This window comes from Asterias rubens, chromosome 22 (assembly GCF_902459465.1).
Source record: "Asterias rubens chromosome 22, eAstRub1.3, whole genome shotgun sequence".
Classification (NCBI taxonomy): Eukaryota; Metazoa; Echinodermata; class Asteroidea; order Forcipulatida; family Asteriidae; genus Asterias; species Asterias rubens.
Genome location: NC_047083.1, coordinates 455,736 through 470,355, shown reverse-complemented (window position 1 = coordinate 470,355; position 14,620 = coordinate 455,736). Strand labels below are relative to the sequence as shown.

General features: G+C 38.0%; 2 protein-coding genes across 3 annotated transcripts; both read right to left on the bottom strand.

Annotated features, from left to right (window-relative positions):
• Positions 1-192: 192 nt before the first annotated feature.
• LOC117305019 (WSC domain-containing protein 2-like) lies at positions 193-6,000 on the bottom strand. Its single transcript, XM_033789707.1, has 6 exons — positions 5,679-6,000; positions 4,361-4,533; positions 3,566-3,743; positions 2,941-3,117; positions 2,499-2,696; positions 193-1,254 (listed from the first exon to the last, which is right to left on the bottom strand). Exons 1-6 carry the CDS (start codon positions 5,914-5,916, stop codon positions 869-871), a joined length of 1,350 nt encoding a protein of 449 aa, XP_033645598.1. The 5' UTR covers positions 5,917-6,000; the 3' UTR covers positions 193-868.
• A 2,384-nt stretch (positions 6,001-8,384) lies between these two features.
• Positions 8,385-13,974, bottom strand: LOC117305018 (WSC domain-containing protein 2-like). Of its 2 annotated transcripts, none has more exons than XM_033789704.1 (6): positions 13,284-13,974; positions 12,044-12,219; positions 11,088-11,265; positions 10,746-10,922; positions 10,419-10,628; positions 8,385-9,395 (listed from the first exon to the last, which is right to left on the bottom strand). In XM_033789704.1, exons 1-6 carry the CDS (start codon positions 13,519-13,521, stop codon positions 9,010-9,012), a joined length of 1,365 nt encoding a protein of 454 aa, XP_033645595.1. In that variant the 5' UTR covers positions 13,522-13,974; the 3' UTR covers positions 8,385-9,009. The 2 variants fall into 2 exon arrangements, with proteins under 2 accessions (XP_033645595.1, XP_033645596.1); XM_033789705.1 differs by having other exon boundaries at positions 12,044-12,216.
• Between the last annotated feature and the right edge of the window lie 646 nt (positions 13,975-14,620).

Sequence of the window (14,620 nt, the reverse complement as noted above, 5' to 3'; positions counted from 1 at the left end):
CAGAAGCCAATATTCGCCGCTAACACGCTTGCCGTAAGCACAGAACTCCTTGCTTCCGTAAGCACCGGTTCTGGGCTTACGGAAAGCAGAGCCACGATGGGCCCTGATATTGACTAAATTCTCACCGAGGATTGAGTGATTTATTTATTTACTTATTTATTAAAAAATCTTTATACAGGATACAAAATTCGGTATTGCATTATGATTCTGTGTTATAACAAAAAAAAGGAAAACACCACTTAAAAAGTAGTCAAAAAAAATTAACATTATACAAACCAGAACAACATGAGGATTAAAATATATATACAAATTGATTTGTTTATACATATTTTTAAAAGCACTAATAGACGATGCATTTTGGGCCTCAGTAGGTAACTTGTTCCATATAACAGCACTTATGAGCACAAGAATAATTAAAAGATTGCTTGAAACATTCGATGTTAGGCTGAGGGTGAGAATCAGCATTTCTATGAATGAACCCATGCCTATCAAAGTACATCTCAGTGTTATTTAAAAGTTTTTCTGGGGCTAAACCATTAACACATTTATACATATTGCAGGCTAAAAAGAAATACCTCCTCTGTTCAAAAGTCTTTGATACGAAACCAAGCATCAATCATTGCCTCAATCTAGGGGACACATTGAGGATAAAATTGCCATTCATTCAATCAATCAATCAATCAATCAATCAATCAGTTTATTCACATGTATCCCAGCCACATTCCCTGTTTGATTGACACCCCTCCAGGACGCGTGGTATGGTCCAGCTTGGGATATCATTGCATATGAGCAGACCATCAGTGTGGACGATGTAACTAAGACAATGAACAGTTTAAAATGAAGCCAGCGTGTGCTGACAAAGTGCCTTTTAGAAAATCTTAACCGAATAATCCATCGGGAAAGGTGCCAAGTTATATTTAACAAGAGTTGAATTCACCTCTTTAATATTATCATCTATCAGTTTGCGGACATCGTTTGGGAATGGATCGTCAGTCAGATACTCGCGGGTCTTTCGTCCATGGTCACCAATAACAATACCAGTGGCTTTATGAGGCGGGTTCTCTTGTACGGCGCACAACACCCGTTGTTTATCCACAGGGACGTTCAGGAACTGCACAATCTTTGTGAGTTCTTCGCTGGTGTGCTGCTGTAGGTCTTCGTAATGTGCCACATGGATGCGCTTAGAGTGTGTGATCCACTGTAATGCCATGGTCTTCCATTGTGCAGTCTGCTCCTTGGCAAATTTCGTCCATTCTAGTGTAACAAGACCATACAAAAATGAGTGACAGAGACTAGGGATCATACTGTGTTGTCTATAACTTGATTACATGTAAGGCCGGATCCGAATTGGCGGCTACGGCTACGGCTGGATCGCCGCGTCATCATGCATTGAAGTATAGGACGCCCTTAGCAACACCCCTGGTCGTAGCCGCAGCCGTAGCCACCAATTCGGACACGGCCTAAGTAGGAATTTGAAACTTTTGCATGGCTTTATTCGCCATTTTAAAATCACCTACCAACAACCCAGAAGTACGTTCGCCTGTGGTTGTTAACTTTAGCCAACGGTGGTGGCGCACAACCAGTTCATTTCGAAATTGTTGGCGACATGCGCAATCATTGGCAACGTGTGCGCAAGTGGTACGCACCCTTGGTTCAGCTCTTTAGATTAATGAAGTAAAGAATAAAAATCGACTCAAACTATAGGTTAGCTATCTTAGATAAGATTTACCTGTACATAGGTAATTCATTCTCTGAACATTGTTTTTAATTTTGACAACACAACCAAGCTACTTGGAGTCCTTAATAGAAAATGGTCTGCTCTTAATTTACCTCTCATTCTTTGCCGTGTTCAATATCGCATGAAGTTAAATGACAGGAAGTCCTCGTTTATTCTTATTAAAAAAGAAACTTTTATTTTTGTAAAAACTTACATAAATTCAATACGAAATGGGAGCCATTTTGTTGCTATGGACAAATCCAATGCGATTCACACAATTTCCTGTTGCCATTTTGCTGTTTGTTCTTTTGTTCTTTACATAATACATTGTATAGTGCTTATAAGCCATTGGACACTTTCGGAACAGAACAAAAATAAAAGTTCGCAGATTTACAAATAACTTACAGGGTTTACAGAAGGTAGTGGTGAAAAACTTTTCTTGAAATATTATTCCATGAAATGCTTTACTTGTTGAGAAAACAATAAAACAATATCAATTCTCGATATCGAGAATTACGGATTATAGTAAACACATGTCATGACACGGCGAAACGTGCGGAAACAAGGGTGGGTTCTCTCGTTATTTTCTCCCGACTCCGATGACGGATTGAGCCTAAATTTTCACAGGTTTGTTATGTTATATATACACGAAGTGTGGGCCTTGGATAATACTGTTTACCGAAAGTGTACCATGGCTTTATAGTATAGTTGGTTTTACAAATACTTTTTAATGTGACGTTTTGTTTCCTTAAGAAGTTTGAGTAAAATTCTCGGGCGTTACCTGGAGTCTGGAACTGTTTTATCGCTTCATCGTGAGCCATTTTTCCTTTCATGAGACGTCTGGCAACGATTGCGCTGTATGGATTCCTCAGGAGTAGAACAGCGCCCTCAAACTCTTCAACATGGCTAGTGTCACTCAGGTGAGATTTGATGCAAATTGTCTGCTTCGTTTTGTAGTCAATGTTCCCACCAATGAAGACTGTAAGAGTAACCACAAATATATACGATTGGTCACGTATTATAAACGATTAGATTCAATAACGTATGATTTGACTTTATTCGGCTGCCATCTTGATGCAAAACCGATGATGTATTAACGGAATTTCATGCGTGACGTACAGGACTGGCAAATGAACGTATTGACCCATTTCACGTGACGCCATCATCAGAAAAATCTTGAATCTTGAATCTTAAAAAATACAAGAGAGAACAAAAGAATGTACGTTTCTTGGCGATTCGGAGTTTACTCTCGTACTCCCAGTAGACACTTCCAGTCGGTATTCCTGTTCCTTTCTCTATGAGCGAACGGGTCCATGTGTTCCCAGATCGAGGGTAGCTCGCCAAAGCGATCAACGGTAGACTGTTCTTAGCTTTCAGCTCCACATTTGAACATCGAAGATCTACAAAATATCAACAAATCAAAACTATTTTAAAGCCACTGGACACTATTGTTAATTTATTAAAATAATGGTTGGCATAACGAGCAATGGAGAGCTGGTTGATAGAGACCAATTCAAGAGTTCGAGGTAGTGCAGTTAATTATGATCCCATAAAGCTATACAATGTAGTAGTCCCAGCCGATTTTCTATATTTCAACTTGTGTACAGGTAGTAGTTTATTAAGAAGCAGGACAGTTCTTCTCAGAACTGAGATGTCTCCCGAACAATCCGACTCCGCGGTAGTAGAATACATAAAGACGGTCACTGTCTAAATAAGAACCTGGCAAGTAGATACACACATGGTGTTACCGCAAACCAAATATAATAACTTCAGAAAGAGGTAATTTAAATAATAATATGACTTCAACTGAAGTTTGGGGAAGGGAAAAAAACAAGAAACCACACCCACCTGGAACTGATGTCCGGTATAAAGACATAAACTCCATCCCTCCACAGTTGTACTTCGGGTCACCTGAGCATGGTTTATCGCAGAGGGCGCTCTCCATGTAGTTCAACAAAACTGGTTCGGCTTTGACGTCACTACAGAAACACTGACTTCCCCGACTGAGGGCGGCATATGTGAGACGCTGCATTATTGATAAAACAATAGATAATCATTTTGAGGATTAAATCGTGGCAACCGTTTAGTTCCCTGTATGCTTTTACTACTGTATACAACACGAAACATAATGAGGGGCCATACTGTTTTTTTCTTTTCGTAAGAAAATATGGAAGGAAAAAGTTACCAGCCGAAGTACCAAGTTAACAGCCAAACTAACTAGCAAGTGAACAGCCAGACTATAGCAAGTTAACAGCCAAACTACAAAAAACTACCAATTTCTTTACCAGCCAAACTACCCAGTTCTTTATGAGCCAAATTACCAGTGACAAAATAGCTGAATGTGTCCCAGTGTAGACTTGTGGACAAGTCGTTAATGGCCCCACGTGGTGAGATAGTCGAGTTGTCACTGCTCTCGCGCGAACTGCTGGTTGCCGACTTCTACTCCCCATGGAGTGAAGTCGAGCAGCGCGCAGTAGTCGCGCAACAGCAGTTCGCGCGGGGAGCTAGAGCACCGCTGCAACTCGACTATCTCACCGCGTGGGACCATAAACGACTTGTCCGCAAGTCTAGACCAGTGCCTTTTATCATTTTAAAATAAATCATAAAGAAAAAACTGTTGAATTATATTTGTTTACAACTTACAAGCGAGATGCATGTTTTTAGGCACAGTCCAATAGTCATGTTCGTCGACTCTTTCGCCAATCCAGCCGTCACAATATCATGCACTGTAAGGACATCTTTAGGTCTTGGAACGCATGCGCGGTACATGCCTGGGCTGTCGAAGGTAGTCCATGTCATCCATGTTTTATTAAGTGCTGCCACAGAATGGAGATTTGACAATGAAAGACGAGGTATCTACAGATGTGTGTATTCGCATTTACAAATATAGTAATAAAGTGTCATTTTAATTGTATGAGTGGTTTGTAATAATGTTTATACATGTATTTTGATATAAATTAATTAATAACAGATTAATACAAGTAATTAAGTACAAATCATAATATGCTCATTATATTATTTAAAGGTATGTGGCCTAGAGTAATTATACTGATCACGTTCCTAGTGTAGTTTTTTTGTTCTGCTAATTTTGAATCAGTGTATATTTAAGTGTAATTATGACCTCTGGTCGCCATGTTTTCAAAGAATACACCAATAATGAAAAATGGTGGTTCTTCTATATATCGTGTGTGTATTGCATTTACTTGCCATCTTCCGTTTCAATGGGAGACTTTCTGGGACGATAGAGGGCAGCAGACTTACCGGGTAAATCCATTGTTCTCAGAATTATGCGCATGTTCAGAACTATGTAAACAATGGGAATTTACCCGGTATGTCTGCTGCCGCCTAGCGTTGGAAAGTCTCCTATTAGAGTGTCTTAATATAGTAAATCTATTTTAACCTTTTTATGAGCTAGATCTGGGAGAGCAAATCTTTTTAATTACATTTTTTTTCTTTTCTCTTTTTTTTACTGTTGCCCCTCCCAAGACGGCATGTGCTTGTTTTATTTGCATTGCTCGAAGAATTCAAACAAAATGAATAAATTAAATAAAAGGGACAATATTCAGGGTATTCAGGACTCATTTGAGGACAATCATCCAACTTTGGTATTTTTAAAACTCATCTCAAAACATTTCTTTTTATAAGACATTATCTTTGAATCTTTGTATCCTTTTAACATTTTATTTATTGCTTTTTCTAGTGGTGTGATATATTGTTGATTGTCTCTTATTGGTTTATCTCATTGTTTGTATTGTTGTCATTCTTATTGTCCAATGTAATCTTGCTGTATTTTGCTTATCTGTTTTAGCTTAATGATTACAATAATATGTAAAAAATATGTACAGCGTTTTGAGATTTTTTTGATGTAAGAAATAATAATTGGAAAAGTTGTACAAAGTTGCAAAATAAAAAGTGAGTATAAAACCAATGAATAGGTATCCATGGTTGCATCGGGACTTACCAGGAACAAACTTCTCCTTAGTGTAAGGAAGAATAGCTGGACGCCGAGGAGACTCTGGTACCTGACCATGTCGTCCGTCGCCATCTTCATCTTGCGTACCCTTCTCAGCTCTATTCCAACTAATTTGCGCGATATAATAACCTCCTACTATCAGCACAACTAACACCAATGACACTAATAGTCTAAATGGCAATTGTAGAAACTTCCATGATGTTTTATACGTACAACACAATGCCATGGTGTACGTGTGATAGTAAGCCAAAGAATATTTGTAATTTTACCAGTCTTCTAGACTGCTTAGTGGGTACCGAAGCGTGACATCTTCAACAATACAGTTTTTGTGTAGTAGTTACGTAAGAGACGTTAAACATCCATACATTGATGGAGCGGTGTACACCACCATGGTACACGTACTACTAAGGTCGTTCATCGAGAGGTTGCTATACACCTTTCTTTGGCAAACAAACCGCCTTGGTCAGTAAAACACTCAATCGTATAAACAGATGTTTTAACCAAATTCAACATTTTCTGCAAATTTTCATTAAATAAAATACCTCTCGTAATTAGTTGGGTTTTTTTCCAACAAAATCAACACAATTTTTGAATAATTTGGTAACATATTTACAAACGGTAACGATCTTATTTTGATTTGCATTTATGGTTTTCCATAGTTTTCCAACCATGGGTTGGCAAAAACTCTGGCTGTGGCGTTTCAAAAGAAAGGTCTTCACTCACAAAACAGCGGAAACAAATACCACAATATTATGATCTTGGTTCATTCTAAAATAGTGTAGGGCATGTTGCTGGCATCTTTGGGTGAGATGTGACACAACTCGTCCTGCTGTATTGACACAAACTCAGCTAGGGGAGACAACTCGTCCTTCTGATGTAGCTACATCAACAACGTATCAAACCAGAGTACTGAAGAGTTTAACCTGTCGCTTCGGCAACACTCTGTTTAGCCCAACGCGTGTGACTTGCTCTCCTGCTGGGTTATTTCATCTATACGGCTGTGTTTCAATCCGAGGGATAATAAATCGTTTTATTTCCCTCCGTTGGCATGGTAACGTAAAAGGCCCTTGCAGTCAGCCATAAATAAAGGTTTATTATATGTTTTTGTTCGAAGTAGGCCCTATGCCGTATCGGGGAATACCCCTGTCACTGTTGCCAAGTGGTTAAATTGCAGGACTTGCAATCACAATGTTGTGGGTTCGAACAGTCTGCTAAAGTAAAGTCTAGTCAAGTCTGCTGGCACATTATGTATCCTAAGAAGGTTATTCCATTTGCAAAACTAGAGAAAGCTTCAGGTTTAAGTTAATTGGTGTTACAAAGTGGGTATCCACCAACTAAATGAACTTCATGTGACATTCACAACTCATGTTACTCAGGAGACCAAGTTTTAAAAAGCGGCCATTTTGAAATCCACGATGGCTGCTATCCATTACTTAAAAAAAGTTTTAATTGGTGCTTTTGAACTCATTAGCATTGTAATTGGGGGGTATCGCCACCAAAGTGAACTTCATGTGACATTCACAACTCATGTTACTCAATAAACTAAGTAAACAATTGCGGCCGTTTTGAAATCCATACATAACAGCCCAGACTAATAGCTGTGTATGGACATGCAGGATACGCGGAATTTATTATTTTCTTAGTATGTAAACTAAGCGCCCTCTAGTGGTAACCATACGTTGTAAAAATCAATTCCAAAATATTTATCTTACATTAATTAAAACAAAAATCAAATGTTTCAGAAAACAGTGAGATATAATTTATTTAAACTGTAGTGAAAGACAATCTTCTAGTTTAATAGATGTTAAATTTGCATCGGGGATAAAGAATATTAATTTTGGTTTTTACCCATACACCGATGTGTGTTAGCACTGTATACTCAGTACTTTCCCGAGTCCTGTAATCTTCTAGTTCCTGAAAGTGATGGAATGTGTGCAAACTGGACGTCATCTTCCATCGATATAACACAAAATAAAATTGCATAGTTATTTATTACATGTTTGTGTTTTTTTTTTTTTTTTTTTTTTTTTTTTTTTTTTTACAAATTAGTGTTTGGTTTACATTCTGCTATACATTTTCTAGGGACTTCTACGATCATTCAAGTTTCTCATATTAGAGTTCTATAACAAAAAAGAAATTGATTCTTGAAGTTGTAGGTTTACAGCTCGGGGAATGCTTTGATTACTTTTGTATAAAAACATGTTATCATGAAGAAGAAGAAGAAAACAAAATAAAAGGACACAAAAAAGAAGCTTTATTTTGCAGATTTTTTTGCTTTCAAATTAAGAGCCAATTTTTCCCAACACAACATCTATTTGCTAAAATATTTCTGGGCATTGTTATTCCAACAATTTGTACATCTTCTATGTGACTTATTTAAAGGCAGTGGACAATATTGGTAATTGTCAAAGACTAGCCTTCACAGTTGGTGTATCTCAACATATGCATAAAATAAAAAACCTGTGAAAATTTGAGCTCAATCGGTCATAGAACTTGCGAGATAATAATGAAAGAAAAAAACAACCTTGTCAAACGAAGTTGTGTGCGTTTAGATGATTGATTTCGAGACCTCAAGTTCTATATCTGAGGTCTCGAAATCAAATTCATGGAAAATTACTTCTTTCTCGAAAACTATTTCACTTCAGAGGGAGCCGTTTCTCATAATGTTTTATACCATCAACCTCTCCCCATTACTCGTCACCAAGAAAGGTTTTATGCTAATAATTATTTTTAGTAATTACCAATAGTGTCCACTGCCTTTAAATACATGCCAAGCCATTTGTCTAAGATCGTAACAGTGGTTTAGCATACCATTTAATTTATATCTTTCTCTAAATCTCTAAGCTCTTTAAGGGCGTGGCAATGTACTCAGCCTACCTCCCGACTTGCGATAGGGCCAATAGTTACTAACACAATATCCAATATGTACATGCACTTTGAAAATCGCCTTCGAGAAAGACTCTGCTAGGGTCGAAACGTCATGCCATTAACTATTGTTTGCATTTATACCATCGGTCCTTTTGGTTAGTAAGTTGTTTGCAACAGCTAATTCTATTTTCTCTTGTTGTGCTTCTTTTCCGAATTAAGGAAGTTTTATAATTTAGTTTCATCTGAACCATTGACAATCGACAAACCATGTTTTTTGGTTCCATTCCCATGTATCCCAGCCACATGCCCTGTTTGATTGACACCCCTCCAGGACGTGTGGTATGGTCCAGCTTGGTATATCATTGCATATGAGCAGACCATCAGTGTGGACGATGTAACTAAGACAATGAACAGTTTAAAATGAAGCCAGCGTGTGCTGACAAAGTGCCTTTTAGAAAATCTTAACCGAATAATCCATCGGGAAAGGTGTCAAGTTATATTTAACAAGAGTTGAATTCACCTCTTTAATATTATCATCTATCAGTTTCCTGACTTCGTTTGGGAATGGATCTTTAGTCAGGTACACACGGGTCTTCAATCCATGGTTACCAAGAGCAATACCAGTGGTTTTAGAAGATGGGTGCTCTTGTACGGCGCACAGCACGCGTTGTTTATCCACAGGGACGTTCAGGAACTGCACAATCTTTGTGAGTTCTTCGCTGGTGTGCTGCTGTAGGTCTTCGTAATGTGCTACATGGATGCGCTTAGAGTGTGTGATCCACTGTAATGCCATTGTCTTCCATTGTGCAGTCTGCTCCTTGGCAAATTTCGTCCATTCTAGTGTAACAAGACCATACAAAAACGAGTATCAGAGACTGGGGACTATACTGTGTTGTCTATAACTTGACTAGTTAGGATTTGAAACTTGTGCATGGCTTTATTCGCCATTTTAAAACCACCACCAACACCTAAGTTGTACGTTCGCCTGTGGTTGCTAAACGTTTGCGCAAGTGGTACGCACCCTTGGTTCAACTCTTTAAAGGCATGTACTGTACACGATTGGTAGTTACTCAAAATAATTGTTAGCATTAACACTTACTTGGTAACAAGCAAGGGAGAGCTGTTGATAGTATAACATATTGTGAGAAACGGCTACCGGCTCTAAAGAAACGTAGTTTTCGGGAAAAAAGTAATTTTCAACGGATTTGATTCCGAGACCTCAGATTTTGATTTTGAGGTCCCGAAAGCACACAACTTCGTGTGACAAGGGTGTTATTTTCTTCCATTATTATTTCGTTACTTCGACGACCGAGTTCAAATTTCCACAGGTTTTTTTTTATGAGAAGCCTGGTCTTTAACAATAGTTACCAATCGTGTCCAATGTTTTTATATTAATGATCTACAGAATTAAAATCGACTCAAACTATAGCTTTGCTATCTTAGATAAGATTTACCTGAAGGTTACTAATTCTCGGAACATTGTTTTTAATTTTGCCAACACGACCAAAGTGTATGGTCTGAAATGGTCTGCTCTTTGCTATTTTCATATTATTTTGCCTGAGGATGAATGACATAAAAACCCTCGGGTTTTTTTTTTTGGGGGGGGGGGGTAATGTTAAAAAAAATCTTAAGAGTTCAAAGTAACAACTTGGATAATTTCAATACCAAATGGGAGCCTTTTATATTGCTATGAGCTAACTAAATAATGCCATTCATAAAATTTCCTGTTTTTTTCATGTGCTGTTGTTTTTTCTTTACATAAAAATAGTTCTAAAAGTAGTTTGTTTTACAAAATAATTTTGATTGTGTAGTTTTGTATACTAAAGAGGTTTGAGAAAAATTCCTTTGGGGGTGCGTTACCTGCAGACTGGAATTGCTTTATCGCTTCATCGTGAGCGATCTTCTTCTCTATCATAAGACGTCTAAAAATCTCGGCAACGATTGCGCTGTATGGATTCCTCAGGAGTAGAACAGCGCCCTCAAACTCTTTTACATGGCTAGTGTCACTCAGGTGAGATTTGATGCAAATTGTCTGCTTCGTTTTGTAGTCAACGTTCCCACCAATGAAGACTGTAAGAGTAAACACAAATATATATGATTGCTAACTGTAACTAGTATAAAACAATAAATGATTAGATTCACATCAATATTACGTATGCTTTGACGTCATTCATTCAAACAATGTACCTTTCTTTGAGATTTGCATTTTACTCTCGCCTTTCCAGTAGACACTTCCAGTCGGTATTCCTGTTCCTTTCTCGATGAGCGAACGGGTCCACGTGTTCCCGGATCGAGGGTAGCTCGCCAAAGCGATAAACGGTAGACTGTTCTTAGCTTTCAGCTCCACTTTTGAACATCGAAGATCTACAAAATAGTCAACAGATCAAAACTTTTTAAAGGCACTGGACACTAGTGGTAAATTCTTGATATAATTGTTGGCATAAGGAGCAATGGAGAGCAGTGCTGTTGATAGAGACCAAATAAAAATAAGACTTCAACTGAAGTTGGGGGAAGAGAAACCACACCCACCTGGAACTGATGTCCGGTATAAAGACATAAACTCAAACCCTCCACAGTGGTACTTCGGGTCACCTGAGCATGGTTTATCGCAGAGGGCGCTCTCCATGTAGTCTAACAAAACTGATTCGGCTTTGACGTCACTACAGAAACACTGACTTCCCCGACTGAGGGCGGCATAGGTGAGATGCTGCATTATAGACAAAAAAATCGGTATAGTTACTCATTTTTGAGGATTTATCATGGCAATGTTTGGTTTCCTGTTTGTTTTTACTACTCTACTACACGAAACATAATGAGGGGCCATACTGTAAATTCTTTACGGCCTCGGTTTCGTAAAAACATATAAATATGAAAGGAAAAGGTTATCAGCCAAAGTACCAAGTTTAATACCAGTCAAACTACCAAGTTACCAGCCAAACTACCAAGTTAACCGCCAAACTACCAAGGTACCAGCCAAACTACCAAGGTACCAGCCAAAACTACCAAGGTACCAGCCAAACTACAGTTATTAGCCAAACTACTATACTGCTATATAAGGCCAAGTAAAAAACAATACAAGTTGATCATCCAGGTTTTTCCTAAAAGGGTGTATATTAGGACGAGGGCAAATTAATTTGTTATTTTTTATTTATTTCAAAGGTTTCCGCTAAGCCCTTTAATTCAAATTGGATACCAATTTTTCAGTTTGAAAGTCACCACTTACTTCATGCAGCAGTAGTTAACAAGTACAAGTAAGTTCAATGAGAAATACACAGAAAATGTGTCTTTTTGAAGAAAACAAAGGGAACAAAAGTTTTTAAAAAGGATGCGGCCTCAAAAAAGGATGAGGGAGGGGACGATCAACTAATATTTTTTTTTATCTGGCCTTATATGTTATGTGCAAAATAGCTGATTGGGTCCCAGTTCTTTTAATCATTAACATAATAAATCATAGGAAAACTTTTGAATATTTGTTAACAACTTACAAGCGAGATGCATGTTTTTAGGCACAGTCCAATAGTCATGTCCGTCGACTCTTTCGCCAATCCAGCCGTCACAATATCATGCGCTGTTAACACATCTTTAGGTCTTGGAACGCATGCGCGGTACACCCCTGGGCTATCAATAGTAGTCCATGTCATCCACGTTTTATTAAGAGCTGCTACAAAACAGGAATATTGTTATAATAAAAGACGAGGTATAGATGTGTGTATTCGCATTTAAAATAAGTAATAATAAATTACCATTCTATTAATTGTATGAGTGATTTGTATTTGTATTTTTTTTTTTGATAAATTAACAACAGATTAAAACAATTAATCATGGTTTCACGCGTGCGCCGAGCCGCAATGCGGTAATCTTCAATTATTGAAGCAGCGCTTGAAAGGAAGAATTAGTGTGTGCATGGCGCAGGAGGCCCTCACTCCACCCCCTTCCGATCCTCAAACCTCTTTCTCTACAGCCACAAAACATTAAAATCGAAACCAACAAACCCAAACCAAAAACAACACAAGTTTAAAAATGAAAAGGTATCAAAATATTAACCTAAAGTAACTTTATACTGATCACGTTTTTTTAGTGTAATTTTTTTCTAATGTTTTCTAATTTTGTTTTTCTCCTAGTTTTTAATCTCTGTATGTTTTCCTGTAAATCCACCTTTGGTCGCCATGGGAGTTTATTTTAAAGAATAAACCAATAATACAAAATAAAAAAGGGATAATGATTCCACGGTTCGGGAAAGATCCTCAGTTGTTTGTGTTTTTGTTTCTTTGTTCTGTGTTTTTGTTTTCTTTCTTGTCGTCAAAGTCCTTGTTTGTCTCAGGGAAATATACAAAAGCATGATGCGTAAACTTTGTCCTGTATGTTGACTAGCTCGTTAATTTCTGTAGTTATTTTCTTCAAACTTCTATACATTGTATTACTGTTAAATTGTCTGGCATCCATCCTTCATTATTATACTCATCAATATTTGTTTTCTACTGTATGCTTAAAATTTTTACTGTCAACATGAAAAAAGGTACATTTTTTTAATAATTAATTGGAAAACGTAGGCAAAGCCAGTATTATGGGAGCTGTTGCAAAAAAAAACAGGGACATCCACGGTTGCAGGTGTATACACAATAGTGTGCGTGTGAGTAGGGAAGGGGGTATTGGGGTTGGGAAGGGTGTTAAGGGAGGAGTCATTTGGGTTGGGAGGAGGGGTGAGTAAAAGGGAGTGGGACTTACCGGAAATAAACTTCTCCTTGGTGTCAGGAAGAGATGCTGGATGCTGAGGAATTTCTGGCACCTGACCTTGTCCGTCGCCGTCTTGCTGTACTTCTTGTTTAGATACGTTGGTACCCTTCTCAATTCGATTACAACTTTTCGCGATACGATAACCTCCTACTATCAGTAAAACTAGTGCCAATAGTCTGACTGGCAAGTTTAGAAACCGACATGTTGTTTGATACGTTCGACGAGTCATGGTGTACCTGTGATAGCAAGCTAAAGAATCGGCTGCATAATCTGCTCACACCTGTTTGTTAATTACCAGTCAGTTACTTTCGGTAGTAACCTCAGAGTCATGCGGCTCCAACCAGTGTTGTTTTACTTGTATTTGGCACAACTTTCCACCTGATTCACGCCCATATAGTCTTCACCTAAGCGTTTACATCCAGAAGTAGACTTTGCTGAGTTCCAGCGTAGATGTAGGTTTAGATAGGCTTTACCTGTGTGTTTATCACTCGCTTATCTTTACCTATAGAACACTGCGATCTTAAAACAGATCGATCGGCATTGAGATGGCAGTTTATACAAAAATGTTCACATGGATCGCGACAAAAATGTGTGTTCCCACGGCCTGCTCACATTTGTTGCACTTCACAGTATACGATGATGACTGTTAGTCTTGTCTAGGACATAGCTTTACAAAAACAGCAATCGGGTAGCTTTCACAGGTGTCTGAGTCGATAGGTTGTTGACTGTAGATGGGTACCGAAGCGTGGCATCTACAACAATGCACGGGAGCAGACAGGCAACCAGTAGAGGGTGAAAACGTGGCGCTGCGCCATCATGATCAACTCTATTCAATTCAATCAACATTTATGTCCAAATCGGTCAAAACAAGAGAATAATAAACAAATTAAGTACAATAAGTCAAAGACAGTCAAGGACAGATCAAGAAAATAATTAATGAAAATGAAATGAAAAAAGTATGGTAAAAAAAAAGTTGATCGTCCGGGTTTTTCCAAAACGAGGAGGATGAGGGCCTTTTTATTGCTGTTTTTTTTTCTTTCTTTTTTTTCTTCAAAGGTTACCGCCAAGCATTTAAATTGAAACTGGCCACCAATTCTTCAGTTTAAAAGTATCCACTTACTTTATGAAGGCCATAGTGTACAAGTTCTTAAGAGATTAGTCAGTTCTGAATGAGAATTACACAGAATATTTGCCCTTTGCAGAACAAAAATGGAATTAAAAAAAGGGAAATAAAAAGGATGCGGCCTCGAAAATGTATGAGGGAGAGGACGATCAATTATTTTAAAATGTTGTTTGCCTATTTGAAATTGAATGAGTGCTAACTCTTA